Below are 11,725 nucleotides of genomic sequence, written 5' to 3'. Positions count from 1 at the left end.
GGCTGCAGTGTGATCCACGAAAAAGGACTCCTTGAACTGAGGGGAGTTCGGGAACACGGGGACCTGCGCTTGGCTCGCCGGCCAGGCACTCTTCCCTTGGGAAGCAGGGTTGACATCAACACGTTATGGAAGAGCAGATGGAAATTTGCTTAGCATCAGGATGTAGGACTGCCATCGAGCCTGAGAACATGATCTATGGGGAGTCTGGGGGAAGCTTCTTCATTACTTACCAAAGAAATAGTCACTGTTTAGTCATTTCTGAATAATTCAAAGCCATTGACTGTGCTTCTCTTACCTGGAGGGATATCTACCTACCTATATATGTACACACACACATACATACATTCATACATAGCCTTTCATGCTGACAGTGTATCGTGCTGACAGATGTTTTCTTTTAGGTTTGTTTATACACAACTAAGGATATTTCCTCTCTACTTACCAAGATTTTATCACATGCTTATGCTTAAGAGGGATAATTTTATACTTGAACAGCTAATCCAAGCTCAAGATTAAACTAGTGCTTTCTGAAAAAGGACAAAACAAGCCAGTAACGTTTTAGATCCTGAAACGGGACCATCTGTCTCTTAAGGTAGCAGTTTCTGTAGTGATTCAAAACCAGCTAGTTCACCTAGTCAGAGGGCAGCAAGAAAATAACCGGTAGGTACAGGTGCTTCTTGAGCTGATGCTGTGTGTGCGTTTGTGCATGCGTGCGTGCCTGCGTGTGGGTGCTAAACTCAAAAAAATCAGGTGGAATTTTAATGTACACTTATTGGGAAATAAGTTTTAATAATTGTCATCTGAAAGGGAAATGTGTCTATTGCTTTTTAAAATTCAAATGTTCATCCTTCATGTGAATACATATATTTTTTTATCTGAATCTTTTTATTGATTTTAAGCCAATAAGAGTACACTCATTAAAAAAGGGTATTGTAACAATTCAAAAGTATATTTTAACCAGCTTTCCTCAGGTCTTTAGTCAGACTGTATATTTGCAAGTGTTTTGTCTGCACTTCTGTCAGTGTTTACAGTATTTATGCTGTGACTCTAAAGTGCACTCCGCAATTACACGATGTACATCCACAGGAAAGCCTTACTTCAGCCAAACGTGAGCAATATTTTTTAATCCTGGCTGGCAGAAGTGTGAAGAACCTATGGTACATGTGGTCTAATACCGCTGTCTCATCCTGCACTTGTTACGTGGGCAAAACAGGGCAGTTCTGCGTGACCAACTGTTAACCAGTGTCAAATCACTCTAAAATAGCAATGATCACCACCAGTGAGATGGTTGGTAACCTGGAACGCAGTTTTAAACCAGTAATCCATTTTTACGTAAAACAGCTAAAATTCCTTCGGTGTGCACTAGGGCAGGTATCTCTGCAGCATGCGCGTTGGGAGCCACGTGGCTTGTGCGCGTTGGGAGCCACGTGGCTTGTGTCCCTAAGGAGCTGGTTTGTGTCTGCAGGAGGGCTGGACGGCCCCGCTCGCGGCCGGAGCCGTCGGGTCGCGGCAGCGCGGACAGGAATCGGCCTGGAGCTCTGACAAGGCGCGAGGGGGAGAGGGTTTCTCCTTCCTTCAGCGGAAATAAAGAGTGCTGTTGCCTTTATAAAAGCATCTGTGTGACGCTGCTTATTCCTGCTGAGCATTTCCAGGTTCGGAGGTAAGCAGAGATCCTTTATACTTAGGAGGTCGGTGCCGCGTCTCTCTGCCCTCACTTCCATGGAGGGATAAATATTTATGCCCTGGGTTGTGTTTTAACTGTGATTTCAAGTAGCTAAGCTATGAACAAAATTAATTCCTGCTGTGTTTAAGCTGGAAATTATTAGCATGCTGCTTTTGGCTGACTTTTAATCAAAACGTCTAGTCTTCATAAAGGCAGTAGAGGTAGTGGAGCTTTGCCTTGCGGCAGTGGGGACCTGCAGGAGCACCTTTGGGCTGGGATCCAGCCTGGCCTCACGGGTGCCCGTTTAAGGCAGGGCCCTGCTTACGTGCTCGCTCTGTCCTTGGTTTTTGGTTTATTTTAGCAGTGTTATTATGCTGCCATTCTATGGAGGGCTTCTTCAGGACAGTGGTTGAAATCGTGTTGAAAGGCTCGGCTCTGTTCGGCGCTCCTGCAAAGGCTGCACACTTCACTTCCACTTTTGGGGACAAACTGCCCTTATTTCATCCATTCGGCTACTGTTTTGGTACTGCTGCTGCTCCAGACTGAATAACAAGGGGGCAGCCCCATTGCATAAAATCCAGAAAATGGTAGCACTGAGCCCTGGATAACCGCAGTGTCCCAAAGGATCCCCAGGAGCTGGTGCTGTTACCGCTGCTCCTGCTGGCCCCTTGCTCAGCCCTTCCCATCCCTTTGGATGGTGGATTTATCCCAGCTCTATCCCGGGCTGGAAACCGCTGCCTCCGGCAGAGGAAGGGCCGAGCCCAGAAACAACCCAGGGAGGCCGCGATGGCTGACGGAGGTTTTTATTTGCACAGGGACCCAGCGGGGAGCAGGGATGGAGGCAGCGAGCGGGAGCGCCAGGAGCTGCCGCATCCCGCCCGGAGCAGCCACGTCCCCCTCCCGCCCAGCACGCGGCTGCCGGCGGGAATTGGACGTGGGATCAAGGACGAGGCCAGCGATACGGGACTCTGAACCAGCCAAAAACCAAAGCTAATTCATTTTACTAAAATAACAGAGCAGCAAAGGAAATCACTAGTCAGTATCCATTAAACCGAATGGGAACACACAAGATGCTACACAGGGTTTTAGAGGACATGACGACACAGCAGTTCTAGAAGTAGAGCTTTAAAATGCTAAAATAAATTACTATCTCCCCAAAACACCCTATGTTAAATATCAAAGTAACACATAGAAGCAAAATCCAGTTATTAATCGTAACAGTGCAAAAAAATAAGATAAAACAAAAATAGCAGCATCCATATGCAAGTGTGGTCTCAGTGTAAACACGCGAATTCAGGACAGACGGGGGCTATAGCTTAAACGGCTCCGGAGAGCCGAGACTGGCGCTCCAGGGGCTTGGCCAAAGCAGCATCTCCAGTGGGACTATCTTGTTCCGACCCTCTGGAGGCTCCTGCCTGTTCCCTGGATCTCAGTGTCCTGCTCCAGAGCCCAGACCCGGCTCGGGGGGGTGTTTAGTGCGGGTCAGACCCGGTCTGCGCAGACTCAGCGCCGTGTTGGAGCAGGGGGATGTTTAGCTGGGGGTTAGAGCAGCTGGGCCGGGCATCCCGCAGCAGCTCCCGCGGGCAGCCGCATCCCGGCGCGGAGGCGACCGCGCGCCAGGGCCGGGCTCTGCCCCACTGGGAACCCGGCTGAGGCGGGAGCCGAGTTCCCGGGGAAGCGAAGCCGGGCCTGGCGCGCGCGGCGGCCGAGCCGGCAGCCCCGTGGGGACGCGCGGTGCCACGGATGCCAGCGCCGTCCTCGGAGCCGGGCGGCTGGCCATGCGCTGTCACCATCGTCATCGTGGTCCTGCTGTCGCCGCCGTGGTCCTGCCGTTGCCATCGTAGTCCCGCGGCTACCGGCGGCGCAGGGGCTTGTAGACGCAGAGCGCCATGAGGAGCATGGCGAGCAGGAGGGCGCTCAGGACGCTGCCCATGAGCACTGCGGGAGGGCGCGGTGAGCGCGGCGGCCCCGCGGGCTCCCCCGGCCCCTCCGCGCCCCTCGTTGCGGCCCCGCGGGCTCCCCCGGCCCCTCCGCGCCCCTCGTTGCGGCCCCGCGGGCTCCCCCGGCCCCTCCGCGCTCCTCGTTGCGGCCCCGCGGGCTCCCCCGGCCCCTCCGCGCCCCTCGTTGCGGCCCCGCGGGCTCCCCCGGCCCCTCCGCGCCCCTCGTTGCGGCCCCGCGGGCTCCCCCGGCCCCTCCGCGCTCCTCGTTACGGCCCCGCGGGCCCCGCCGCGCCCCCCGCCGCCGCTTACCCAGGTTCTGCCGCTGCAGAACCGCGTAGGGGCGGCCCGGGCCCAGCGCGGCCGCCAGCGCCCAGCCCCGCAGCGCCGCCATCGCCCGGCCCGGCCCGCCCCTTCCTCCCGCTCCTCTTCCTCCTCCTCCTCTTCCTCCTCCTCCTCTTCCTCCCGTCCGCCCCGGTCCTCCCTTCTCTCCCTCCTTCCTCTCCCCTTCCTGCTCCTTCATTCCGCCCTTTCTCACCCCCCTTTTCCTTCCTCATCCTCCCTCCCTGCTCTCGGAGCTTCCTTTCGTTTCCTTCTCTCCCTGTTTCCCTCCTTTCCCTTATCCCCTTGCCCATTCCCTCCCTCCACCCTTTCCCTGTTTCCCTCCCCTCTCTCTTACTCCTTTTCCCCCTTTCCGTTTCCCTCATCTCTCCCAGATCCCTGCCCTCGTGTTTCATCCTTTCTGCCCTTCCCTCCCGCTATTTCCCCTTCCCTCCCCTCTGCCTTTCCCTGTTCCTTGTTCCCCCCTTCCCCATTCCCTCATCTTTCCCCTATTCCCATCTCTCCTCCTTCCATCCCCTCCTCTCTCTTGTGCCTCTCTTCCTCCCCTCTCCTGGGTCGTTTCCCAGTGGATGCTGCTCCCCGATGGGTTTGGCTCTCGGGATGTGCGTGTCCGGCTGTGCCATCCCGCACCCCAGCCCCGCTTGGGTGGGAATGCAGCAGGACACGGGAAGCGGGAGCAGGGGGACGGCGGGGGTGCCGGGAGCGGCGCCGCACGGACAGGCCCGCGGGGATGGGACAAGGGCCGCAATGAGAGCGACACGAGAGCGCGGTGGGGTCAGCGCCGCGGCGCCGCTCCCTCCTCCTGCCCCGGGATTCCGGCTTTACTTCCCACGTCGGGGCTGGAGGCGCCCGCTGGCTCTGCGCGGCAGGACAGCGTCACGGCTCTGCTGCCGCTCGCCCTCCGCGGCCGCTTCCCGCCGCTCCGGGCACAGGGATGTGCTGGGTGTCCTGCGGCCCGAGCGCTCGCTCCGCCGGGCAGCGGCTCCGGCCGGGCCAGTGCGCGGGGGGCGCATTGCCCCTGGCTCCATCCCTGCGTCGCCGGCTCCATCCCTGCGGCGCTAGGGCAGCGGCGAGAGGCACACGGCGTCGGCGCGTGGCTCGCGGGCCGCTCGCTCGGGCCGCAGGCAGACGGCCACGCGCTGGGGACAAGAGCAGAGGCCGCAGGTTACGTCCCGGCGCGGGCGGGAGGCGCCGCTGCCCCCCGCGCTGCTCTTCCCGGCCGTGCCGGGATGGGGGATCTGGGATACGGCTGCGAGGCCCCTGCGCCCGCAGCCACCCGCGCACCTGCTTGAGGGAGCCGGGCGTCCACGCCAGCTTGTACACCATGTAGACGGGGATGCACACGAAGGAGGAGGCTCCGAGCAGGGAGCCCAGCCAGGTGCTCCACGCCGGGTACTGGTAGTCAAAGAGCACCAGGGGCGGCTGCTCCAGCAGGGAGCTGGCGATGATGAACTATGGGGAAGCGCGAGGGCCGCGTCACGGAGGGCGAACAGCACGGGTGTAAGGATGTACAGCACGAGTGTAGGGATGTGCGGCAGGGATATAAGGATGTACAGCATGGATGTTAAGGATGTACAGCACGAATGTAAGGATCTACAGCACGGATGTAGGGATGTATGGCACACGTGCAAGGATGTACGGGATGAGTGTAGGGATGTATGGCCATGGGTGTAGGGATGTGTGGCACGAGTGTACAGATGTACGGCACAGATGTACGGCCACGGGTGTAAGGATATACAGCACAGGTGTAGGGATGTACGGCATGGACATATGGCCACGGCAAGCATATACGGCACAGGCATAGGGATGTATGGCAGGAATGTAGGGATGTATGGCATGGGTGTAAGGATGTAGGGCACGGATGTAAGGTGTCCTGCTGCAGAGAGGGCTCATCCTGGGGCTTAGTGGCGGCCCCGTCGCCTGCCCGCTGCTCCGGACGGTCACGGGCACCGGAGCTCGTGCAATGACATTGCCGGGGCTGCCGCCATCGTGCCGAGTTGCTCCTTGTTCGACAAACAGCCTGAAAAGGCTGCACGTCCCCGCGGCAAAACGAAGCCGTTTGCTGTCTGCTTTGGTTGTGATACTGCTCTCTTAATAACCTAGGCAGGGGGCTCGGAGCCGTAGCTAATCCCAAGGCTCTCCAGCTGCAAATCCGTCGGGATTAGCCCCCTCTGCCCCGTGCAGGCGGCAGCCTGTGGAGCGCACCTGGGCTGGTGGCTCCATGGAGCCGCCCCGGACGGGCGCTGGGGACACCGCCGGCCTCGACACCCACAGCCCCCCTGAATCAGGGGGTCAATGGGCCACATCCAGCACAGCTGCCCAAGCGCTGGAAAATGGATCTCCCTGTTCCCGAGAAATCCCACTCTGTCCAAGGCTGGGGGCAGCCTGGCATGTTTCCCACTTAACGGAGGAGCTCCCTGGCTGTTTTGTGTTGCAGAAAAGTGGGATGCGCGTTTCCTCGGAGCAGCCCCGGGCTCGGCTCCAAGGGAAGTTGGTGAGTTGTGTCCCCCGGGATAAGGACACTCACGGCTAGAAAGGCCGGGCTGATGGCGACCCAGCAGATCTTCCAGAAGATGCCAGGGGCGAAGCCCAGCATGGCCTTCACGTCGCTGGAGAAGCGCTGGATCCCTGCCGGAGGACGGGCCGTCACGGCGCTCCCAGGGCACCGGCACGGCAGCGCGTGCGTCCTCGCGGGCGCTTACCGTAAAACCAGGACACGGCGATGGCTTCCAGCAGCACCACGGCCAGGATGGAGCAGCCGGCTCCGAACTCCTCCAGCAGCTTCACCACGTAGGCGCCGCCCTGCAGCGCCGGCACGTGGGGCTCGCGCGGAGGCTGCGGCCCCGCGGGGTCCCGGGAAGGCGCCCGCTCCGGCGCCGCCGCCGCACTCACGTAGGTGAGGGTGCTCAGGGAGCCCAGGAAGCAGAGCGTGATGAGGCCCAGCACCAGGAGCTCCCGGCGCGGCGCCAGCGCCTGCGGGTACTCGTCCAGCACGGCCGTGATCACGGCCTCCAGCCCCCCGAACTGCGGCGGGAGCCGCGGCGTGAGGAGGCGCCGGCCCCCGGCCCGGCCTGGCCCCAGCGCCCCGCTGTCCCCAGCGGTCACCTACCGTGCTGTCCAGCCCCAGGGTTATCACCATGAGGAAGAAGAGGATGGCGAAGAAGGTGGATCCCACCATGTTGGCTATTGCCTCCGGATAGGTGATGAAGAGCAGGCTGGGCCCTAGCAGGGAATGGGGATGGGGATGGAGTCCCTTTGGTGGCGTGGGACTGGGGCGCCGCAGTGAGACCCACCTTTGTCCCTGGCCACATCCTCCACCTCCACGTCCCTCATCTCGGCCATGTAGCCGAGCACGGTGAAGATGACGAAGCCCGAGAGGAAGCTGGTGAGGCAGTTCACAGCGCTGGTGACCAGCGCGTCCCTGCGGAGCAGATGGGGGAATCCCTGCAGGGACCTTCCCACGAGACCGGCTCCGTCCCCGCGATGTCCCCGCGCCCGGGGAGCCTGGCCGTGTCCCGCGGCAGTTCTGTGCCGCTCACCGGTAGCAGTTGTTGTGGAAATGGTTGTAACTGGCCAGAGCGAGGAGGACACCAAAGCCAGGGCCCAAGGAGAAGAAGATCTGAGCAGCGGCGTCGACCCACACCTGGCAGGAGAGGCAGGAGGGGTGTCGGGGCGTCTGCGGCTCCTCCGTCTGTTGCTGCCAAACCTGCGTCCCCGGCGGCTCTGCCCCGCGGCGCCCCGTGTTTCCCTTCACGGGGAGTCCCCGGTCCTGGGAGCCCCCAGTGAAGCCCATTGCGGAGCGGGGCTCGGACGCAGCGCGTGGCAAATGGGGCGGGTGATCCCGTGGGGGCCTCTGGGTTTGGCAATGGCATCCCCTGGCTCCCTGCGCGCGGGGCCGGGGCTCACCGCCGTGCTGCGGAGCTTGCCCCAGTCCGGGCGCAGGTAGAAGACGACCCCCTTCCAGGCGCCGGGCAGGGTGGCACCGCGGACCAGCAGGACGAGGAGGACGACGTAGGGCAGCGTGGCCGTCACCCAAACCACCTAGGGGCAATGTCCCCTGCTGAAGGGGCCGGGTGGCCGTGCGCACGCTGCGGCACCAAAGCGGAGGCGCTGGGTGCCCGGCGTGTGGCCCCGTGCCCAGCTCCATGTGGCACAGGGTTGTTCTTCCCTGTGCCCTCACCTTCCCCGAGGTTTTCACTCCTTTCCATAGGCTGAAGTAGACGATGGTGAAGATGAGGAAGAGGCAGAGGAGCAGCTGCCAGCGGATCCCCCCCACGTTGTACAGGCCGCCGGACTTCTGGATCTCCAGGACCTTCCTCCTGCAGCCCGAGAGCCCCGTGCGGGGAAGGGAACGCGGGGTGGCACAGTGCCCATCTCCTGCAGCACTGCCCAGGGGACCAGGAAGATCCCCAGGAGCTTCCCGAGTGCAGGGAGGCTGCGGCGCCTCCCGTTCCTGCTCCCCGGCGCGTCCTCGGGCCCTGCCCCAGCTCAGTGGCATCATCCCATGGGCACTTACGTGTAAAACTCCTCGGCGGGCGACCGGGAGGAGTTGGTCCAGGTGACGTTGCTGCCGCCGAAGTAGTTGGTGCAGTGGGGTGTGTTCCAGGGGTTGTCGCAGCTCGCCCAGGGCAGCGTCCCCGAGAGCGACGAGCACAGGTAGTAGAGCGCCCAGGCGATGATGGTGTTGTAGTAGAAGGAGACATAGAGGGCGATGATGCAGATGGCGAAGCCGATGCCTGGGGAGGAGGGCAGGTTGGTGCGGTCGCGGTGCCGCGGGGCGCCCGCCCGGCCCGGCGCTCACCTTTGAAGATGGGGCAGATGCGCTTCCAGATGGGGATGGCGCCGCTGCCGTGGAACTGCCCCAGCGCCAGCTCCATGTAGAAGAGCGGCACGCCGCCGAAGACGGCCATGAGCGTGTACGGGATGAGGAAGGCTCCTGCGGGCAGCGACGGCCGCGCTAGCTGCGATCGCCCGCCCGAGCGGCGCAGGCGGCAGCAGGGCCCGGCCGAGGGGGCACCGAGTCCTCTCGGAGCTCAGAAAATCCCCCCAAGCCTGTGCTGTCACCCCGGCTGTGCGTAACGCGTGCGTAGTCTGCGCGATTCCCAGCGGCGCCGGCACCCACGGGGCTGCTCGGACGGGAGCCGCTCTCCCTGCTCGTCCAATGACTCCGCCGCGGTCACCCGTTTGCCCCTCGCAGCTCCTCCGAGCCCATTCCTGGAGGATCCAGCTGGCACGGGGCCATCCTGGGCGCTGGGGCAAGTGCGGGGCTCCCGGTAGCAGCCCCCGAGGACCTCGCGGCCACAAACACTCCCCTTCCCTTCCCTTCCCTTCCCTTCCCTTCCCTTCCCTTCCCTTCCCTTCCCTTCCCTTCCCTTCGGCGCGCTCGGTGCCTCCGTGCAGCTCCGGCTGCGTGTGCCGGGCTCCCGCAGCCCCTCTGAGCGCAGCACTAATTATTTCCTCCCAATCTCCTCGATCACTAAGAGAACATTCCCTGAACGCCTCTGGATTTGGCAATCGCATCCCCTGCATTTCTGTGAACCGCAGAGTTCTCCTTCCACTCCAGCCACTCCGTGGAAAGGGGATTCTACTCTTGGGCAATGGGTGCATTCAGCTATCGTTTACTACAGGCTTCCAGTCACTGCCCCCGGCACTGGGTTTGGAGCGCACGAACCTCCTGCCCCGCTCACACTTCATCGCTGAATTCAGTTTGAATCTCCTCAGTTTTCCCGTTTTAATCCCAGCCCCGCTAATGGTGTGAGGTGCGCGGGGCATCCCGCAGCTGTGGGCTCGCACCTCTGATCACACAGCAGAGCAGCGGGTGCAAGAGGGTTTTACTGGAAAAGGCACTGAAAAGAGCCGTGCAGGAGGGGAGCACGAGCCGGGCGCTCGCTGGAGCTGCCCTGGCTGGAGCGGAGCAGCGGCCGACACAGCGAAGGGGAGAAGAGCAAGTTTGTGGGCTCTGAGGGATAAAAAAAACAATGTCCTTGCTCAAAAAGAAGGCTGGAATCGCGCTCGCGGCGCCCTTACCGCCTCCGTTCTGGTAGCAGATGTACGGGAAGCGCCAGACGTTGCCCAGGTCCACGGCGAAGCCCACGACGGACAGGAGGAAATCCACTTTCTTGCTCCACTTGTCCCTGTGGCGCACGGAGGGCGGCGGGGAGGGCGGCCGGGCCATGGTGCCGCTGCTGCCGCTCAGTGCGGGCAGGAGCGCGGCGCTGCCCAGCCCCGTGCAGGGAGGGAGGTCCTGCGGGCGCCCCACGTTGTGCGGCGGGAGGGCACGCGGGCGGCGCGGTGCGGCCGAGCGCGCACGGCCCCGGGGCCAGCGCGTTCCTGCACTGGAGCAGGCGGGAGCGCTGCCGCCTCTGCTCTCGCCAGCGCCTGTGGGCGCTTTGCCCGGTGCCCTCGCATCCCCATCGCCACCGAGGGTGCCCCCCACCAGAGCAGCCCCAAACGGCTCCGGGCCAAGGAGCCAGGAGCGGGATGCGTTTTGCCAACTCAACCCACACCGGCTCGACCCCTGCTCGCCACAGTCACGCAGCCCGGCAGCATCGCGGCGTCCGCGGCTCAAGGCGACGGCACACGCTGCGGGCACCGCTCCGGGCGCTGTCCCTGTCACACGGCAGGTTGCAGGGACGAGCCTGGGCTCTGCCCCACGCGCAGGCAGTGGCTGCAGGGCCTGGGCACACGGGGAGCTTGGCCGGGGCCAACGGAGCCCTCACCCTGCCCACGTGCTACCCGCCGCTCCCGCCAGCGCCCCGGCCACGCTGGCACCTCTCATCTGTAATTAAAAGAATCTACAAAGGAGATGAAAGCGGGTGGCGGTTCCCGGAGCAGGGAGCGGGTTGCTGTGACGGTGTGACACAGTCGCCTCGTGCTCCGGGGACACCTGCACTGCCACCAGCTCCGCTCGCCCAGGGCCAACCGGGGGGACCTCCTCGGGGCACTTGGGGCCTGCAGGCAGGGGCACAAAGACGTGTTGGAAGAGCCTCGTTAAAAACCCATCTCCTCCTTCGGGCACCCCTGGCCTGGGTAGGCAGAGCTGGGCCGAGCCGCTCAGCCGGGCACTGTGGAGCTCGTCCCGTGCCAGCCCCGGCACAGGGCCCAGGGCATCCTGCCCTGGTGTGGCCCGTGCGCACGAGGCCCCGCGGGGCTCTGCTGTGTGGGTGAGGGACAAGGTAATCCCGGCGGGTTTTGGTGGCATTTGTGTCGCTCCTGGGCTTCACAAGGAGAGGGATTTCAGCTGCTGCCCTTTTAATGCCTTTAATGAGGAGGTTCAAGAAGGGGCTGGGTGTGAGCGTGGGGCTGCGGCAGCCGAGGCCTTCGTGTCCTCCTTTCTAGTGACAACAGGAGGGCTCCCCTCTGCCCACGGGTCTGTCACAGGAGTGTGGCTGGAAGCCACGTGCCATCCCGCCTGGCAAAGAACACCTTAAGGGCACGAATGACAGCAAAGAGAGCTGGTGCCCCAGAGCGCGCACGGAGTAATGTCTCCTCCCACGGCTGGCCCTTCTTTCGCCCGGCTATTGTAAATGCGGATCTGAGTGTCCCAAGCTCTTCAGGGCCATGCGGAAACGTGCTGCTGTGGCGGTGGGTGGCTTTGTCGTGCGGGCAGGTGGCTTTGCCATGGTGTCAAGTGGCTTTGCCACGGCGGCGGGTGGCTTTGCCATAGTGGCGGATGGCCTCGCTGCTGCCGTAGCTTGGCCATTTGCAGAAGCTGGTCCTGCCTTCCTTGCTTGCCGGCTCTGCACTCTCCCTCCAGCAGCTCACCTTCGCTTTTCCAGTTACT

At 62.3% G+C, this 11,725-nt stretch overlaps 2 protein-coding genes across 2 annotated transcripts; both read right to left on the bottom strand.

Moving 5' to 3' along the window:
* Positions 1-3,509: 3,509 nt before the first annotated feature.
* Positions 3,510-4,017, bottom strand: CUNH12orf76 (chromosome unknown C12orf76 homolog). The gene is made up of 2 exons (XM_088525156.1): positions 3,913-4,017; positions 3,510-3,601 (listed from the first exon to the last, which is right to left on the bottom strand). The coding sequence occupies exons 1-2, from the start codon at positions 3,992-3,994 to the stop codon at positions 3,516-3,518; spliced, it is 168 nt and encodes a 55-aa protein (XP_088381282.1). The 5' UTR covers positions 3,995-4,017; the 3' UTR covers positions 3,510-3,515.
* A 983-nt stretch (positions 4,018-5,000) lies between these two features.
* On the bottom strand, positions 5,001-10,117 carry LOC104570608 (sodium-dependent serotonin transporter). Its single transcript, XM_088525133.1, has 13 exons — positions 9,970-10,117; positions 8,744-8,878; positions 8,459-8,678; positions 8,123-8,261; positions 7,849-7,983; positions 7,482-7,585; positions 7,236-7,363; positions 7,052-7,164; positions 6,835-6,966; positions 6,645-6,744; positions 6,470-6,570; positions 5,227-5,394; positions 5,001-5,081 (listed from the first exon to the last, which is right to left on the bottom strand). Exons 1-13 carry the CDS (start codon positions 10,115-10,117, stop codon positions 5,001-5,003), a joined length of 1,704 nt encoding a protein of 567 aa, XP_088381259.1.
* Positions 10,118-11,725: the final 1,608 nt, after the last annotated feature.

The sequence above is a fragment of the Tinamus guttatus genome, unplaced genomic scaffold, assembly GCF_059628265.1.
Source record: "Tinamus guttatus ecotype Peru unplaced genomic scaffold, ASM5962826v1 Tinamus_guttatus_pri_ptg000223l, whole genome shotgun sequence".
Lineage (NCBI taxonomy): Eukaryota > Metazoa > Chordata > Aves > Tinamiformes > Tinamidae > Tinamus > Tinamus guttatus.
This window is presented reverse-complemented; position numbering and strand designations above follow the sequence as displayed.